The sequence below is a fragment of the Salvelinus fontinalis genome, chromosome 1, assembly GCF_029448725.1.
Source record: "Salvelinus fontinalis isolate EN_2023a chromosome 1, ASM2944872v1, whole genome shotgun sequence".
NCBI lineage: Eukaryota > Metazoa > Chordata > Actinopteri > Salmoniformes > Salmonidae > Salvelinus > Salvelinus fontinalis.
In genome coordinates this window covers 39,579,068-39,596,414 of record NC_074665.1, presented here as the reverse complement: position 1 = coordinate 39,596,414, position 17,347 = coordinate 39,579,068, and the positions used below count along the sequence as shown (strand labels likewise).

At 43.3% G+C, this 17,347-nt stretch overlaps 1 protein-coding gene across 1 annotated transcript in view; it reads left to right on the top strand.

The window, feature by feature from the left end:
* The window catches only part of LOC129854182 (pro-neuregulin-3, membrane-bound isoform-like), a 414,443-nt gene extending 397,374 nt beyond the window's left edge, over window positions 1-17,069 (top strand). The window contains exons 7-9 of the mRNA XM_055920970.1: window positions 976-1,091; window positions 8,572-8,727; window positions 15,855-17,069. Coding sequence (XP_055776945.1) covers window positions 976-1,091; window positions 8,572-8,727; window positions 15,855-16,626 — 1,044 coding nt within the window. The 3' untranslated portion in view covers window positions 16,627-17,069. The remainder of the gene's footprint in view (window positions 1-975; window positions 1,092-8,571; window positions 8,728-15,854) is intronic.
* Window positions 17,070-17,347: the final 278 nt, after the last annotated feature.

Here is a 17,347-nt window from a genome sequence, read left to right as displayed (position 1 = left end):
AGACTGTTTAAGAGAGGAGGTGCCACAACTGGCAATTACAGAAGTCCCATAGTTTTACGACATCCTGGTCATGTTTGCACCGACAGACTCCGAAGACACCGATTGCAATCCTGCCTTCTCATGTCACATTCCTCTTAAGTCCCGTTCCCCCCAGCCAAGTTTGCGAGGGTGGTCAAAATGATCAAATTTTCCTGCCCCGGAGGAGAACAAGCTGTAACAGGTCCCTACGGGAAGGGAGAGAAGAGTGATTGGGCTTATCAGCAATGAGAGCTCTGAAAAAAATCCCCAAATGGAACCCTATTCTCTAGTGCACTACCCTATTCACTGTGCATGATATAAGTAGGGAATAGGTTGCAATTTGAGACACAACCTAAGTCACATCCAATCGCCTTAATAATGCACCGTAGGGACGGAGGCTGACAAACATAAGAACTTTAGTCACTGGATAAACACTATTATCTGCTGTTATTCTCTGTGTTCATGAGGCTTTGGGGCATCGCACTGGGCCTTGCGTGCATCAAGGATCCCAGTACAGGCGCCCTTGTGAGATAATGGTTCTAATTTTGATAGAGGAAAAAATAGAGAATTGAGGCGAAATTCTTTAGGAATCCATTAATGTAATCTTGTCTGGGATTAATTCCTGGCCTCTGTAGATAGTCGTGGGAGAGCCGCCATGGAGTGTAATCAGAAAGTGTTGACTTAATCTGCGGTTTAATTAAAGGGACTCTGCCTGGGCTAGTAGGGCCACATATAATGGGGGAACATCTCCTACATTCACTAAGGACTATTGCGGCTGCTTCTACTGAGTGTATATCGTGTTATCTTAGGCTATCGTGTATGTAGGCTTGTGTGCGTACGTGTATTCATTATGTTTGTATATGTCCACAAACTGTATTGGGTCCTAATATCGACTTTCCAATTTCCTATTTTCCTCAAATCATGTCCTTATTTGGCCTTTGTTTTCTTTCACTGCAGTGCTGCAAAACTCATGGGTCCTCCCCTCCTGAAGGGGACAGCAGTCTGCCAGCTGGCGCACCCACAGCAGCTCCACCTATTCTCAACAGAGCACTCTCCAAAGGGAAACGCTTCAGGTACTTGAAGAGTAGAAATTCTTCTCTTGTTCTTCCCTCACCTCTAGTTTAAATGGGCCGCTCCAGTTACAGAAGTGGATGCAGCCAGGTAAGACATTTAATCAACCCCAAAATGGCAAATATATTTTATTGAAAAAAATAAACAGTGCTTTCATGGAATGTAAAAAAGATTTATGGTAATTGTAATTGGTAATAAACATGTTAATATGCATTTAGGCTCCGTTGCAAGGCATAAAGGCCTTTATCTGCATCAAAAGCAGTATGAATCAGGACATTTCAATTTGATTTACAGTTTTACGAAGTTAGCGGCTAGCATGAAAATTACACTGATGGCTTCACAACAGATGGGGAAATGTAAACTCAGCAAAAAAAGAAACGTGCTCTCACCGTCAACAGCATTTATTTTCAGCAAACTTAACATGTGTAAATATTTGTATGAACATAACAAATTTCAACAACTGATACATAAACTAAACAAGTTCCACAGACATGTGACAGACAGAAATTGAATAATGTGTACCTGAACAAAGGGGGAGTCAAAATCAAAAGTAACAGTCAGTATCTGGTGTGGCCACCAGCTGCATTAAGTACTGCAGTGCATCTCCTCCTCATGGACTGCACCAGATGTGCCAGTTCTTCCTGTGAGATGTTACCCCACTCTTCCACCAAGGCACCTGCAAGGCACCTGGAATGGCCCTAGCCCTCACCCTCCGATCCAACAGGTCCCAGACATGCTCCATGGGATTGAGATCCGGGCTCTTCGCTGGCAGAACACTGACATTCCTGTCTTGCAGGAAATCACCCACAGAATGAGTAGTGTGGCTGGTGGCATTGTCATGCTGGAGGGTCATGTCAGGATGAGCCTGCAGGAAGGGTACCACATGAGGGAGGAGGGATGTCTTCCCTGTAACGCACAGCGTTGAGATTAAGACAACAAGCTCAGTCCAATGATGCTGTGACACACCGCCCCAGACCATGACGGACCCTCCACCTCCAAATCGATCCCGCGTCCAGAGTTCAGGCCTCGGTGTAACGCTCATTCCTTCGACGATAAACGCGAATCCGAACATCTGGTCCAGCGACAGTGGGTTTGTGCCTATAGGCAACGTTGTTGCCGGTGATGTCTGGTGAGGACCTGCCTTACAACAGGCCTACAAGCCCTCAGTCCAGCCTCTCTCGGCCTATTGCGGACAGTCTGAGCACTGATGGAGGGATTGTGCCTCCTGGTGTAACTCGGGCAGTTTTTGTTGCCATCCTGTACCTGTCCCACAGGTGTGATGTTCGGATGTACCGATCCTGTGCAGGTGTTGTTACACGTGGTCTGCCACTGCGAGGACGATCAGCTGTCCATCCTGTCTCCCTGTAGCGCTGTCTTAGGCGTCTCACAGTACGGACATTGCAATTTATTGCCCTTGCCACATCTGCAGTGCCCATGCCTCCTTGCAGCATGCCTAAGGCACTTTCACACAGATGAGCAGGGACCCTGGGCATCTTTCTTTTGGTGTTTTTCAGAGTCAGTAGAAAGCCCTCTTTAGTGTCCTAAGTTTTCATAACTGTGACCTTAATTGCCTACCATCTGTAAACTGTTAGTGTCTTAACGACCATTTCACAGGTGCATGTTCATTAATTGTTTATGGTTCATTGAACAAGCATGGGAAACCGTTAGAATCAAGCAAAAAATATCTTCACAGTCACATCTTTAAAAATAAACTTCATATGTACAATTTCAACATGAATAAAATCTTTATTCTGCATGACTTCTAATGAGGTGTTTACAATGAATAACCCTTTACAATGAAGATCTGTGAAGTTATTTGGATTTTTATGAATTATCTTTGAAAGACAGGGTCCTGAAAAAGGGACGTTTCCATTTTTGCTGAGGTTATATTTGTATATTCAAATAAGATTGCAATTGCAATAGATGTTGGTATATGAGGTGTTCATGTGCCATGTATTTCTTTATAGTTTCCTGTTTCTGATATCCAAGACGGCATAACAGTCAGGCGTCTTTGTCTTTATCTTGTCGTGTCCCGTGTATATATCTTTTTTCTTCGTATATATTTTGTATATTTTTTTAAATATTTTTTTACCTCAACTTCAACATACTCTCCTGCAACCCGCCTCACCCAATGTGGTATGGATCTGCTATTTTCTTTACATTAGAACCGGAAACCCCAAACGAAGCTAGACAGCCAACTAGCTACTAGCTAGTAGGCAGCTAGCCACTGCTAGCGGTCATCAGCTAAACTTTAGCACGGTCAACTCCTGCCAGGCTGCACAGCGCGATTCAACCCAGAGCATACCGGACTTCTTTTTCTCCAGCACATCTCCGGATTCCTACAGCAAGCTCTGAACCTTTTAACTTGGATCATCGCAGCTAACTAGCTGCTATCCGAGTGGCTACTAGTGGCTAACGTCTCTGTCCCGAAGCAAGCACCAGTTAGCCTGGAGCTAGCCTATGCTAGGCCCATCTCCCGGCTAGCTGAAGAGGTCCATCAGCCACTCCTTGGGGCTACAATACCTATTTTGCCAATTGGCCTGAACCCCTTTTACTGCTGACACGGAGCCCCGCTGATCCATCACGACTGGTCTACCGACATAATCTGCCCAAGGGGGTTTCAACAGTCTCCTCCGTAGCGATGTCCCCTGAGTGCCCATCTGCTAGCCTGCTAGCCTCGGCCCACTAGCTGTCTAGAGCATATCGGACTGTTAGCTGAACAATTCCATAAGCCAATTTCTTGGGTTACAATAAAGATTTTGCCAATTGGCCTGGACCCTTTTACTGCCTACACGGAGCCTTGCCGATCCATCACGACTGCTCTGCCGACGTAACCACCCGAGGTGGCAACAACAGACTATTCCGTCGCGACGTCCCCCTAAGGCCCTTCTGCTAGCCTGCTAACCCTGGCCCGCTAGCTGTCTGAATCAGCGTGTCTCCAGCCCTCCTAGATACTGTCGTGGTAATTTCCTGTATTACTAAATGATGAGAGTTATAAACCACACACAAGTCAGAGTTATACTTAAACTTCATCTTTAATTCATATGAGCATCACCATAGCCCTTTGACTCTCAGATCAATTCAGTGTCTATAAATGAATTCTCTGAGAGTCCTTACAAAATAATTCTAGTATATTTTATAGCCAAGATGCACCCCTCTCAACTCACATGACGAACCACAGATCTCAGGAACTTCACAAAGGGCCTTTTACTTGAGAGAGGAGTATCCCATAGCCAGATAGCATTAGCTATAAATTATCGTTCAGTTTGGTCTCTAAGACGAGGTTCTAATCTCGTTCTTGGTACTTCATATTACCAAAACATTACCTCATCCAATGACATATATCAATTGTCAACTTTAGATACCCCCATCTCAAATACACCCCCTCCTGGACAAGCTCACTGAGGGGAGTGAGCCTCTAGGTCATATACTATGAAAGATAATTTCAAAATCAGAGGGGTAAAACAATGGTTCAAGACACTGCCATACTCCTCCCCCCAATGGGAAAAGGAGGGAGTGACTGGCGTACAGACATTGTGGAGCCCTTCACATGGTTTAACAGATACATTCACATATGAAGACAATGTTCAATTCTGACTTCTCCCTTTCTGATATTCTGCATATTACCAGACATGTAAAAGACAAGCCTGACCTCTCCCCTCTCTGGGCCCCAAGTGACTTTTCCCTAGAGAAGAAAGGAAAAATGCAACTCCCAACAGTATAGTCCAAAAGGAGACATTCTAATGACAAGTATCTCACATAAGCATATTATGAAAGTAAATAAAACATCTTATTTATCTATGTCACCTAACTAATTCTGATTCAGCTACGACAATACTCACTGGAACCTATGATCACTCGGCTATGCATGACTTTCCCAAATGTCAATATGCCTTGTCCATCGCTGCTTTGGTTAGTGATTATTGTCTTATTTCACTGTAGAGCCTCCAGCCCTGTTCAGTATGCCTTAGCTAGCCCTTTTGTTCCACCTCACCTGGTTTAAATTGTGTCTCTAGAGACAATACCTCTCTCATCGTCACTCAATGCCTAGGTTTACCTCCACTGTCATCACATCCTACCATACCCTTGTCTGTACATTATGCCTTGAATCTATTCTTCCGTGCCCAGAAACATGCTCCTTTTACTCTCTGTTCGGAACGCACCAGACAACCAGTTCTTATAGCCTTTAGCCATACCCTTATCCTCCTCCTCCTCTGTTCCTCTGGTGATGTAGAGGTTAATCCAGGCCCTGCAGCGCCTAGCTCCACTTCCATTCCCCAGGCGCTCTCATTTATTGACTTCTGTAACCGTAAAAGCCTTGGTTTCATGCATGTTAACATTAGAAGCCTCCTCCCTAAATTTGTTTATTCACTGCTTTAGCACACTCCGCCAACCCGGATGTCCTAGCCGTGTCTGAATCCTGGCTTAGGAGGGCCACCAAAAATCCTGAAATTTCCATCCCTAACTAACATTTTCCGACAAGATAGAACTGCCAAAGGGGGCGGAGTTGCAATCTACTGCAGAGTTCTGTCATACTATCCAGGTCTGTGCCCAAACAATTCGAGCTTCTACTTTTAAAAATCCTCCTTCCCAGAAACAAGTCTCTCACTGTTGCCGCTTGCTCTTGACCACCTTCTGCCCCCAGCTGTGCCCTGGACACCATATGTGAATTGATTGACCCCCATCTACCTTCAGAGCTCGTACTGTTAGGTGACCTAAACTGTGACATGCTTAACACCCTGGCCGTCCTACAATCTAAGATAGATGCCCTCAATCTCACACAAATTATCAATGAACCTACCAGGTACAACCCCAAATCCGTAAACACGGGCACCCTCATAGATCATCCTGACCAACCTGCCCTCCAAATAAACCTCTGCTGTCTTAGCGATCACTGCCTCATTGCCTGAGTTCTCCGTAAAACACTTCAGCGAGCAGGCCTTTCTAATCGACCTGGCCCGAGTATCCTGGAAGGATATTGACCTCATTCCGTCAGTAGAGGATGCCTGGTTATTCTTTAAAAGTGCTTTCCTCACCATCTTAAATAAGCATGCTCCATTCAAAAACTGTTGAACCAGGGCCAGATATAGCCCTTGGTTCACTCCAGACCTGACTGCACTTGACCAGCACAAAAACATCCTGTGGCGTACTTCATTAGCATCAAATAGCCCCCGCGATATGCAACTTTTCAGGGAAGTTAGGAACCAATATACACAGGCAGTTAGGAAAGCAAAGGCTAGCTTTTTCAAACAGAAATTTGTATTTTGTAGCACAAACTCCAAAGAGTTCTGGGACACTGGAGAATAAGAGCACCTCCTCCCAGCTGCCCACTGCACTGAGGCTAGGAAACCCTGTCACCACCGATAAATCCACGATAATTGAGAATTTCAATAAGAATTCTTCTACGGCTGGCCATGCTTTCCACCTGGCTACCCCTACCCCGGTCAACAGCCCTGCACCCCCCACAGTAACTTGCCCAAGCATCCACTCCTCCTTCACCCAAATCCAGATAGCTGATGTTCTGAAAGAGCTGCAAAATATGGACCCCTACAAATCAGCCGGGCTAGACAATCTGGACCCTCTCTTTCTAAAAATTATCTGCCGCAATTGTTGCAACCCTTTTTATTTAGCCTGTTCAACCTCTCTTTCGTATCGTCTGAGATCACCAAAGATTGAAAAGCTGCCGTAGTCATCCCCCTAACCAAAACTGTTACAGACCTATATCTATCCTACCCTGCCTTTCTAAGGTCCTCGAAAGCCAAGTTAACAAACAGATCACCGACCATTTCCAATCCCACCGTACCTTCTCTGCTATGCAGTTTGGTTTCCGAGCTTGTCATGGGTGCACCTCAGCCATGCTCAAGATCCTAAACGATATCATAACCGCCATCGATAAAATACTATACTGTGTAGCTGTCTTCATCGACTTGGCCAAGGCTTTCGACTCTGTCAATCACCACATTCTTATCGACAGACTCAACAGCCATGGCTTCTCAAATGACTGCCTCGCCTGGTTCACCAACTACTTCTCAGACAGAGTTCAGTGTGTCAAATCGGAGGGCCTGTTGTCCTGACCTCTGGCAGTCTCTATGGGGGTGCCACAGGGTTCAATTCTCGGGCCGACTCTTTTCTCTGTATACATCAATGATGTCACTTTTGCTGCTGGTGATTCTCTTATCCACCTCTACGCAGACGACACCATTCTGTATACTTCTGGCCCTTCTTTGAACCCTGTGTTAACTAATCTCCAGACGAGCTTCAATGCCATACAACTCTCCTTCCATGGTCACCAACTGCTCTTAAATGCAAGTAAAACTAAATGCATGCTCTTCAACCGATTGCTGCCCGCACCTGCCCACCCGTCAAGCATCACTACTCTGGACGGTTCTGACTTAGAATATGTGGACAACTACAAATATCTAGGTGTCTGGTTAGACTGTAAACTCTCCTTCCAGACTCACTAAGCATCTCCAATCCAAAATTAAATCTAGTATCGGCTTCCTATTTCGCAACAAAGCATCCCTCACTCATGCTTCCAAACATACCCTCGTAAAACTGACTATCCTACCGATCCTTGACTTCGGCAATGTCATTTACAAAATAGCCTACAACACTCTACTCAGCAAATTGGATGCAGTCTATCACAGTGCCATCCGTTTTGTCACCAAGCCCCATATACTACCCACCACTGTGACCTGTATGCTCTCGTTGGCTGGGCCTCGCTTCATATTCGTCGCCAAACCCACTGGTTCCAGGTCATCTATAAGTCTTTGCTAGGTAAAGCACCGCCTTATCTCAGCTCACTGGTCACCATAGCAGCACCCACCCGTAGCACATGCTCCAGCAGGTATATTTCACTGGTCACCCCCAAAGCAAATTCCTGCCTCACTAACTTTAAGCACCAGCTGTCAGAGCAGCTTACGTATCACTGCACCTGTACATAGCCCATCTGTAAATATCCCATCCAACTTCCTCCTCCTCATACTTTTATTTATTTATTTTTGCTCCTTTGCACCCCAGTATCTCTACTTGCACATTCATATTCTGCACATCTATGACTCCAGTGTTTAATTGCCAAATTGTAATTACTTCACCCTGGCCTATTTATTGCCTTACCTCCCTAATCCTACCTAATATGCACACACTGTATATAGACTTTTCTATTGTGTTATTGACTGTACGTTTGTTTATTCCATGTGTAACTCTGTGTTGTTGTTTGTGATGCACTGCTTTGCTTTATCTTGGCCAGGTCGCAGTTGTAAATGATAACTTGTTCTCAACTGGCCTACCTAGTTAAATAAAGGTGAAATAGTGTTTGTTTTTTTCATTGCTGAAGAGAAACTACAGTGTGGGAACTACAGTGTGGCCCTTTAAGCATCTATAACCACTGACCCAATTGTTATCCATTTGTGACCCTTTTCAATATTTTTACCAATGTTTTCTGTTTCTGTCTTACGTATACTTTAACATGGCTCGTTCCAGGAGTAGATCCCTGTCCCTCAGTCCAGTCCAAAGACACTGGGACACTCATCACATGAGGACCCCGCCCATCTCTCGAGGACCAAGGGTTGCTGGCCCCGCATATAAGCACCTGGAGGAGGTGGAGTCTACAGAGATGGAGGCAGAGTCTTTAAGAGGGTATGTAAGGGCAGGAATCAGAAAACCAGTCTGTATTTGGTGTATTTGTATTTTTTATGGATCCCCATTAGCTGCTGTCAATGCAGCTCCTCTTCTTAGGGTCCAGCAAAATTAAGGCAGTTTATACCATTTTAAAAACATGAAAATACATTCACAGATTTCACAGCACACATCTCCTTCACATATAGTTGATCAGGCTGTTGATTTTGGCCTGTGGAATGTTGTCCCACTCCTCTTCAATGGCTGTGTGAAGTTGGTGGAGTTGGTGGGAACTGGAACACGCTGTCGTACACATCAATTCAGAGCATCTCAAACATGCTCAATGGGTGACATGTCTGGTGAGTGTGCAGGCCATGGAAGAACTGGGACATTTTCAGCGTCCAGGAATTGTGTACAGATCCTTGCAACATGGGGCTGTGCATTATCATGCAGAAACATGAGGTGATGGCGGCGGATGAATGTCACGAAAATGGGCCTCAGGATCTTGACATGGTATCTCTGTGCATTCAAATTGCCATCGATAAAATGCAATTGTGTTCATTGTCCGTAGCTTATGACTACCCTAACCATAACCCCACCGCCACCATGGGCACTATGTTCACAACGTTGACATCAGCAAAACGCTCACTCACACGACGCCATACACATGATTTGCATTTCTGAGGCCGGTTAGACGTTCTGCCCTATTCTCTAAAATGACATTGGAGGAGGCTTATGATAGAGAAATTAACATTAAATTCTCCGGCAACAACTCTGGTGGACATTCCTGCATTCATAACGCCAATTGCACGCTCCCTAAAAACTTGAGACATCTGTGGCATTGAGTTGTGTGACAAAACTGCACATTTTAGAGTAGCTTTTAATTGTGCCCAGCACAAGGTGCACCTGTGTAATGATCATGCTGTTTACTCAGCTTCTTGATATGATACACCTGTCAGGTGGATGAATTATCTTAGAAAAGTAGAAATGCTCACTAACAGAAATGTAAACAAATTTGTGAACAAAACCTTGGAGAAATACTTTTAGAAATAATATTTAAAAAACTGTGTGTGTCTAACATTTCTGGGATTTTTTATTTCAACTCATGAAACACGGGACCAACATTTTACATGTTGCGTTTATATTTTTGTTCAGTATAATATTCAAGAGTATAAATCTTCTGTTTACCTTTAACTAACTTGAGCAAAATTTACTTAAATGACTTAATGCTGCAAAATGTAACTCTTTGGGCTACCCAACAAAATTCACATAGAAATGTGAGTTATAGATTTGTCTTTCTCATTGAAATCAAGTCTAAGGAATGGTAGATCTGTTCTATTGCTATTTCTATGAAGTTTAGTTTTTGTATCTTTTACTTTTGGTTTTGTACACAGCTGAAAATACAATATTTGTGGTTAAGGAAAATATATTTCACAGTGGTTTAGATGGTACAATAATTATCTACACTACACTTGCTTGTTTTGTCAAACATACAGAAGTTAGGCGAACTATTCGAATTTGAGCAACCAGGTAATGTCGGAGTGATTTTTGCAAAGTGCATTTTTAACACAATTAAGGTTTAAATACTTCCAAAGTATTACCTTGGTAAATTTTTGGTAACTCAAAGATGGTCTACGAAGTGCTAGATAGACAGTAAAATAGGGAAAAGTTTAAAGTGCAACCATGCTTGTATATTTTTCCCTTTATTCTGAATATCGAGAAACCTATTCCTTGCTGTAGCGCTATTCCACATTTGTCATCATTGCCTTTCCAAACACTGCGTCGGTGGTGCAAAATATAGTCACTCCTTTGCAGCAGATATTCAGCACATGCCAAGCCATAAGCATTAACCATGACTCTGCACTATTGACCCTATCTTCAGAATGCATTCAGTCTGGGATATTGACAACACAGCGTCTTAACAGTTAGCTCTGTGTGTGATTTAAATGCACGCCGCTATTGAAAACACATTCTAATACTGCATACTGGCAGCGATTGAAGAAAGCATCTCAGCTATTCAATTGCAACGAGAAGTCCAAAATTAGATTGAATAGAGCAGTCAACATGAGACGAAACCCCGCTGGCACTTTCTTTGCAGAGGAGTATCCGTCAAATGTTCTCACAAGACGGTGGGCACCTGATGTAGCATTATGATGCCATGATTAGGGAGCAACCCTAGAGAGCGGGTCAGTGGTGTCAAAATAATTGATTGATTATGCTTTAGAAAGAATAAGAATAGAGGAGATACTCAACTGTACTGTACTATACTGATTGTCAATTCTTGTGAGAAACCCCTTCCACACACACACATATTAAGAGGCTTCAGTGGTTAAGTACCTAGCTCAAGGGCACAATGGCAGGAGATGGTACCTGGGATCAGAGTGATGCATCAGAAGCTGAGGCTTGACACTGTCTCCATTTTGACAATATATTATTTATTGTAAATCCAAGGTTAGAAAACGTTTCGGTCAGAGACCTTCATTAGACAGATCTCTTTGAACACAAAACCCCCTTTTATGGGATCCGAGAGCAGCCAGCCCTCCGGTGGCCATTTCACTTCTTCTGAAGTTCAGTGTTTCCTTTTAGAAAATCTTTGTTAAAATGTAAATTTACACATTCCTCCACACGTTACTACAGTACAATGCACCCAATTGCCAGGTAAGGGACCAATCATGCTAATGCTGATTGAAAAACTGAGAAAGGGAGAGCAAGCTATCATACCCTGATTCAACTGCTGAAGTTAGCAAACGAGGCACTGTAGTGAGTGTGAAGGAATGACGGCAGCGTTCAAAGCGCTAAATTACATCAAACTGTAGCCTCACCAACATTGTGCACGTCCGCCATTGTGTTAAATTTGACATACCAAAACGACACAGCTGATAACACCAGCAAAAAAATGCCTATAAAAGAATCATACCATGTCTATAGTCATACTCTAAAGTAAGCTATTTCTATTTAACCAAGGAGACCTTGTGCACGTCTGCTGTTGTTTTGAATTCAACATACCAAAAGATACTGCTGGTTACCATTATTATAATTTTTTCTTAGTAAATGCCAGACAAACACCAGTTAAAAAGGCCTGTAAAACAAAGCATTGCCCAATCATATCTCCATGTCACTGTCAATACTGACAACACTATTCTTATTTTACCAAGGAGGTTTAGTTAGCATAATTTGCTGGCAGCTTGGAACTTGAGTGACGATGTGACTATGTAAGATGTCTGTCATTATAGCGATCCCAAATACGTTCGAAATGACACCGCTATTCCCAACATAGTGCACTACTTTTGACCAATGCCGTATTCATGGTTGCACCTCCATAAATCGGTCGCGTAACACCATTGTTATGAGCATTCTAAAATCAAATCAACGTTTATTAGTCACATGCACAGGATACAGGGTGAAAACGGTCATGTAAAATGGTTACTTGCAAGCTCTTCTCAACAGTGCAATACACATTTATATAAAAAAGTTATAAAAAGTAGTACAAAATGTAGTACAAAACGAAATATACACTGCTCAAAAAAATAAAGGGAACACTTAAACAACACAATGTAACTCCAAGTCAATCACACTTATGTGAAATCAAACTGTCCACTTAGGAAGCAACACTGATTGATAATACATTTCCCATGCTGTTGTGCAAATGGAATAGACAAAAGGTGGAAATTATAGGCAATAAGCAAGACACCCCCAATAAAGGAGTGGTTCTGCAGGTGGTGACCACAGACCACTTCTCAGTTCCTATGCTTCCTGGTTGATGTTTTGGTCACTTTTGAATGCTGGCGGTGCTTTCACTCTAATGGTAGCATGAGACGGAGTCTACAACCCACACAAGTGGCTCAGGTAGTGCAGCTCATCCAGGATGGCACATCAATGCGAGCTGTGGCAAGAAGGTTTGCTGTGTCTGTCAGCGTAGTGTCCAGAGCATGGAGGCGCTACCAGGAGACAGGCCAGTACACCAGGAGACGTGGAGGAGGCCGTAGGAGGGCAACAACCCAGCAGCAGGACCGCTACCTCCACCTTTGTGCAAGGAGGAGCACTGCCAGAGCCCTGCAAAATGACCTCCAGCAGGCCACAAATGTGCATGTGTCTGCTCAAACGGTCAGAAACAGACTCAATGAGGGTGGTATGAGGGCCCGACGTCCACAGGTGGGGGTTGTGCTTACAGCTCAACCACTCCTTTATTGGGGGTCTTGCTAATTACCTATAATTTCCACCTTTTGTCTATTCCATTTGCACAACAGAATGTGACATTTATTGTCAATCAGTGTTGCTTCCTAAGTGGACAGTTTGATTTCACAGAAGTGTGATTGACTTGGAGTTACATTGTGTTGTTTAAGTGTTCCCTTTATTTTTTTGAGCAGTGTATATACAGTTGAAGTCGGAAGTTTACATTGACTTAGGTTGGACCCATTAAAACTCATTTTTCAACCACTCTACAAATATCTTGTAAACAAACTATAATTTTAGCACATCTACTTTGTGCATGACACAAGTAATGTTTCCAACAATTGTTTACAGACAGATTATTTTAATGTATCACAATTGCAGTGGGTCAGAAGTTTACATACATTAAGTTGACTGTGCCTTTAAACAACTTTGAAAAATCAAGAAAATTATGTCATGGCTTTAGAAGCTCCTGATAGGCTAATTGACATAATTTGAGTCAATTGGAGGTGTACCTGTGGATGTATTTCAAGGCCCACCTTCAGACGAAAGTTGAGTGGTGCCCAGTCATTCTTAGCAAGGGTTAATTATATTTTTGTCTAAATTAGCAAATGTTATACCACATCTAAAGTCAATCTGACAACATCTCAATGATGACCAGAGGTTTTTCAGCAAATGATTTGCCTCCAATTGAAAATGCATTGAGTACAACGTTCAGTCTAGGAGTCAGTCTTCAAAATAATGTTCAAAACAATATTGTGCTGAAACGTGCATCCCATGAGTAGACCCTGGCCAAAAGTAGTGCACTTCAAAATGAATAGGGTGTCATTTGGGATGTGACCATAGCTCTCCCAGAGCATATTTTGCACTTAAAAGTCCCTGGCAGTATTCTTATTAACATGCCAACCTGATTGAGTATCACAGTGACTTGTAAGATACACACTGCTGTCAAACTCTTTATATATGACCTATTTCCATAATTAACATTCTTAAACAGTGCAGCATGCAGGCAGCTCAGCATATTATTTCAAGGGCTGTGAGAAGATCTCCTCCTATAGCACTGCACAAACACACGCAAACACATACAGTATGCAGACTAGTATGCATGCATACACACACTATGCACACACACATTCAGTGTGCAGACTTTTCACGCATTACACACACACACACACACAAAGTATGCACGTGCACATGTAGAGTATGCACATTCCGTCACGTGTGCGCACACACACATAAACACCCCCACAGTATGCATTCACAAACAAACAAATACACACACCCTCATGCAGAGAAAGAGAGAGAACTAACTAGGATTTTTTTTAAAGCCGCAGAGGAATCTGTAGCCATAGGCAATTATTGGTAACATGAGGCTTGCAAATGCTCGGGGAATGAGTGTTTTTTTTCTTCACCGACGTGCAAAGATTGTGACAGTTATATTTGACTAGTTTAACAAATTAACTATTGATAACCCGTTTAAAGATCCATCAGCAAAGCAAGGCCAATGGAAGTACGATTGACCTATTTCTATACTTAACAGCCATACAACACTAACATCCCCACCCCCCTTGTTGCCATGGAGACACCCTCTCTCCTGGAATGAGCAGTAAAAGATGGAGAGAGAGTGAGAGGGAGCGAGAGAGAACACAGCGACAGAGTTAGGGAGTGAGAAAGAGAGTGAGAGAGGGAGGGAGACAGAGAGAGAGGGGGAGGAAGGGAGAGAGAGAGAGAAAGACCAAAGAGAGAGAGAGAGAAAACAAGAGCGGGAAAATGTGCATGAGAAGTCACCTGTGTTTGACAGTAAATCCCCATAGAGCATTGCCAGTTTCATTAAACACTGTCAGAAACACATATTTACCATTCACAGATGAAGAATGGATTGAAACCTAATTTGTTATGACAGTTATTTTTAGACATTTTACAATGCCCAGGCTTCCACCTATTATACAGAAGAACGGGGAAAGTAATTAAAAATGTAAACTCAGTTATGGTCCAAACGGTCTCTGAAGTCAGACAATAATAATGGCTCACTCCTAAAGGCTTGTTGAGCGGGTCTTAGTAGGTTTTACTAACAACGTATGAGATTTAAGACACCTTTTAGAGTTAAAGCTCAATACAGTACCACATGTTTCTGTGTCAGTATAGTATAAGACATCTTATTCTAGTGACCTTGGACACAATAGTCTCTGGTGTATATGATTTATGTTTTTTTATGGGGTTTAAAAGACACAATCTTTTTTTTTCTTGTTTACTTGTAAAAGGTCCAAAAATATCCCCAACACTTAAGCATAGAGATGGGGCTGGGGAAATGTAACCACTCTCAAAATCATAGCTGGAGCTATGGATACAAGGACCCGACAGTCCACGAGAAAGACATGATAGTTCAAAACTAGGATTCAAATGACAACATAAACATAATTGAGTAATATAACTTTAATTTGGGTTTCGGTAGAGTAAGACAATTGTACTAAGCTCCCAAAACATTTATAAGTTATATTCTTCGAGAATAATATTGCAGGAAATACCCCAGATTGTGCCTTTAAAGCCAGTTAGCCCGATGGCGTTATTTAACATTTTGCTGTCAAATAGCATCTTCAACGCTGCAACACTTTCGGTTCTTCAGGCAACGTTCCTTGATTCATATGCACTCACCCACCTAATGCTAGGCCTAATTTCAACATTTCTGCTATCTGGACATTCAGGTATTCTTTCAGGCAGGTTTTCATATAGCCGTTCAAACCCGGGTCAGGCATACCCCAGCTTTGATGCTAAAGCCTTAAATCTCTGATAAGGTTGTCACAAGAGAAAGAATTTTCAGTTAAACATTTACGCAGCCAGAGTAGACTGTCCATGCCGTAGATCATTAAAAATTCCAAAAGATTATCTCTCTCGTGAAATGAGAAATCATGCAATAAAGGTCTGGTAACAAAAGGTCATAATCTCCACCCATTTTTTTTCTGTTCTCTGCATCCCTGCAGGTTTGACAGTGGAAGGGATGGAGGTGACGATCACCAGCACAGCGGGTTCCCGAATATGCAAACCATGTCTCGTTCCGCAGAGAAGAAGGGATGCAGGGATGTTCCCTGCACCCGTCTTGACAGAGGAATAACACCTGCTCCTCCCTCTCTCCGCACGCACTCCGTCCCTATCATCCCCTCTCTCCAGGAACACGACCGCGAGACGGGTCACGTGGACGGGAGCCGGAAGAGGGTGTCGCATGGAGGAGGTCTTGCCGGGCCAGGTTACATGGCGCAGGCACCTGCCGGTGGCAGAAGCCACACCCCCCCTAACTCCTCCTCCTCCACCTCTGTGACTGTACTAGAGTTAGAGGACAGACCCAGTCATGTGCGTCCCTACAACATCAAGACTGCACTGGTGTCAGAGACAAGCCCTATTCACACGCACCAGGGCTCCTCTGAAACTCTAGTAGGGCCAGGGGACCCGTTCCAACACTCTAGCCTTGTGGCCTCTGGGACAGCAGAATCCGGATCAGGTGTTGCCGGGTTGAACAGCACAAACACTTTTATTGCTGTGACCGTGCTGGAGTCCAAGAAAAAGAGCATGCGGTATACACCCAGACTGCTCTACAGCTTTCCCAAGAGCAGGGGTCCTCAGGCAGGTGTCCAAAGAGAGGCCCAGGGGCTTGGTAAACAAAACGTCCCCCTGGTGAATGGAGGGGCAAACGGCTTCCTGTCAACAGTGGTGGGAAAAGGTGCTGGAATTTATTGTGCCAAACCTTCTGCCAGCTGATTGGATTATTTCTCGCCAACTTGCAAGGAGAGACTCTGCCCACCTGCATCGATGACACGGGAGGGGGTAGGACCACCTGCTTAACTAATTGGCCCCTAGTTTCTGTAAAAGAGCCACAGCAGCCTGGACTGCAGAGAGGAATGAATTCATACATTTAAGACACTGAAAACACACACACATGTATGTGAATAATGTGAAACAATGCAGACAGACATAAAGACCAGTGGGAGCTTGATATAAATGTGTATTTGAAAAAAATATAAATGATTTATATGCACTATTTAAACAAAGCTTCTACTTAGAAATCAAAATAGTGTGTTATCTCTATGTTGTTTCTCTATTGTAAAGAAATCAAATTATACATGTCATATATATATATGTCCTATAAACATATATTTGACATGACAACGTGACAAAATAAAGACAAAGACTACAGTGTTGAAGGGTGTGTGGTTGATTGAATTTCTGAAACATATTTCAGATTAATCTTTGTTTGTGTCTCTCAAATCGGTGTGGGTATAGCCCAGTAAAATGTATAGCAAAATAAGTTTATCCTATATGACACATTATGTCAACATGTGCTGCCTATGGGATTATTCACTGTGCTGAACGAGGTCTCTCTAATACATCTTCTTCCATCGAAAGATGAATCAAGTCACACCCAGAGCATCTCATGCCAGACCACCGCGGTGTTCCTCCCCGGTAAAAGCAAGGTCCTCCA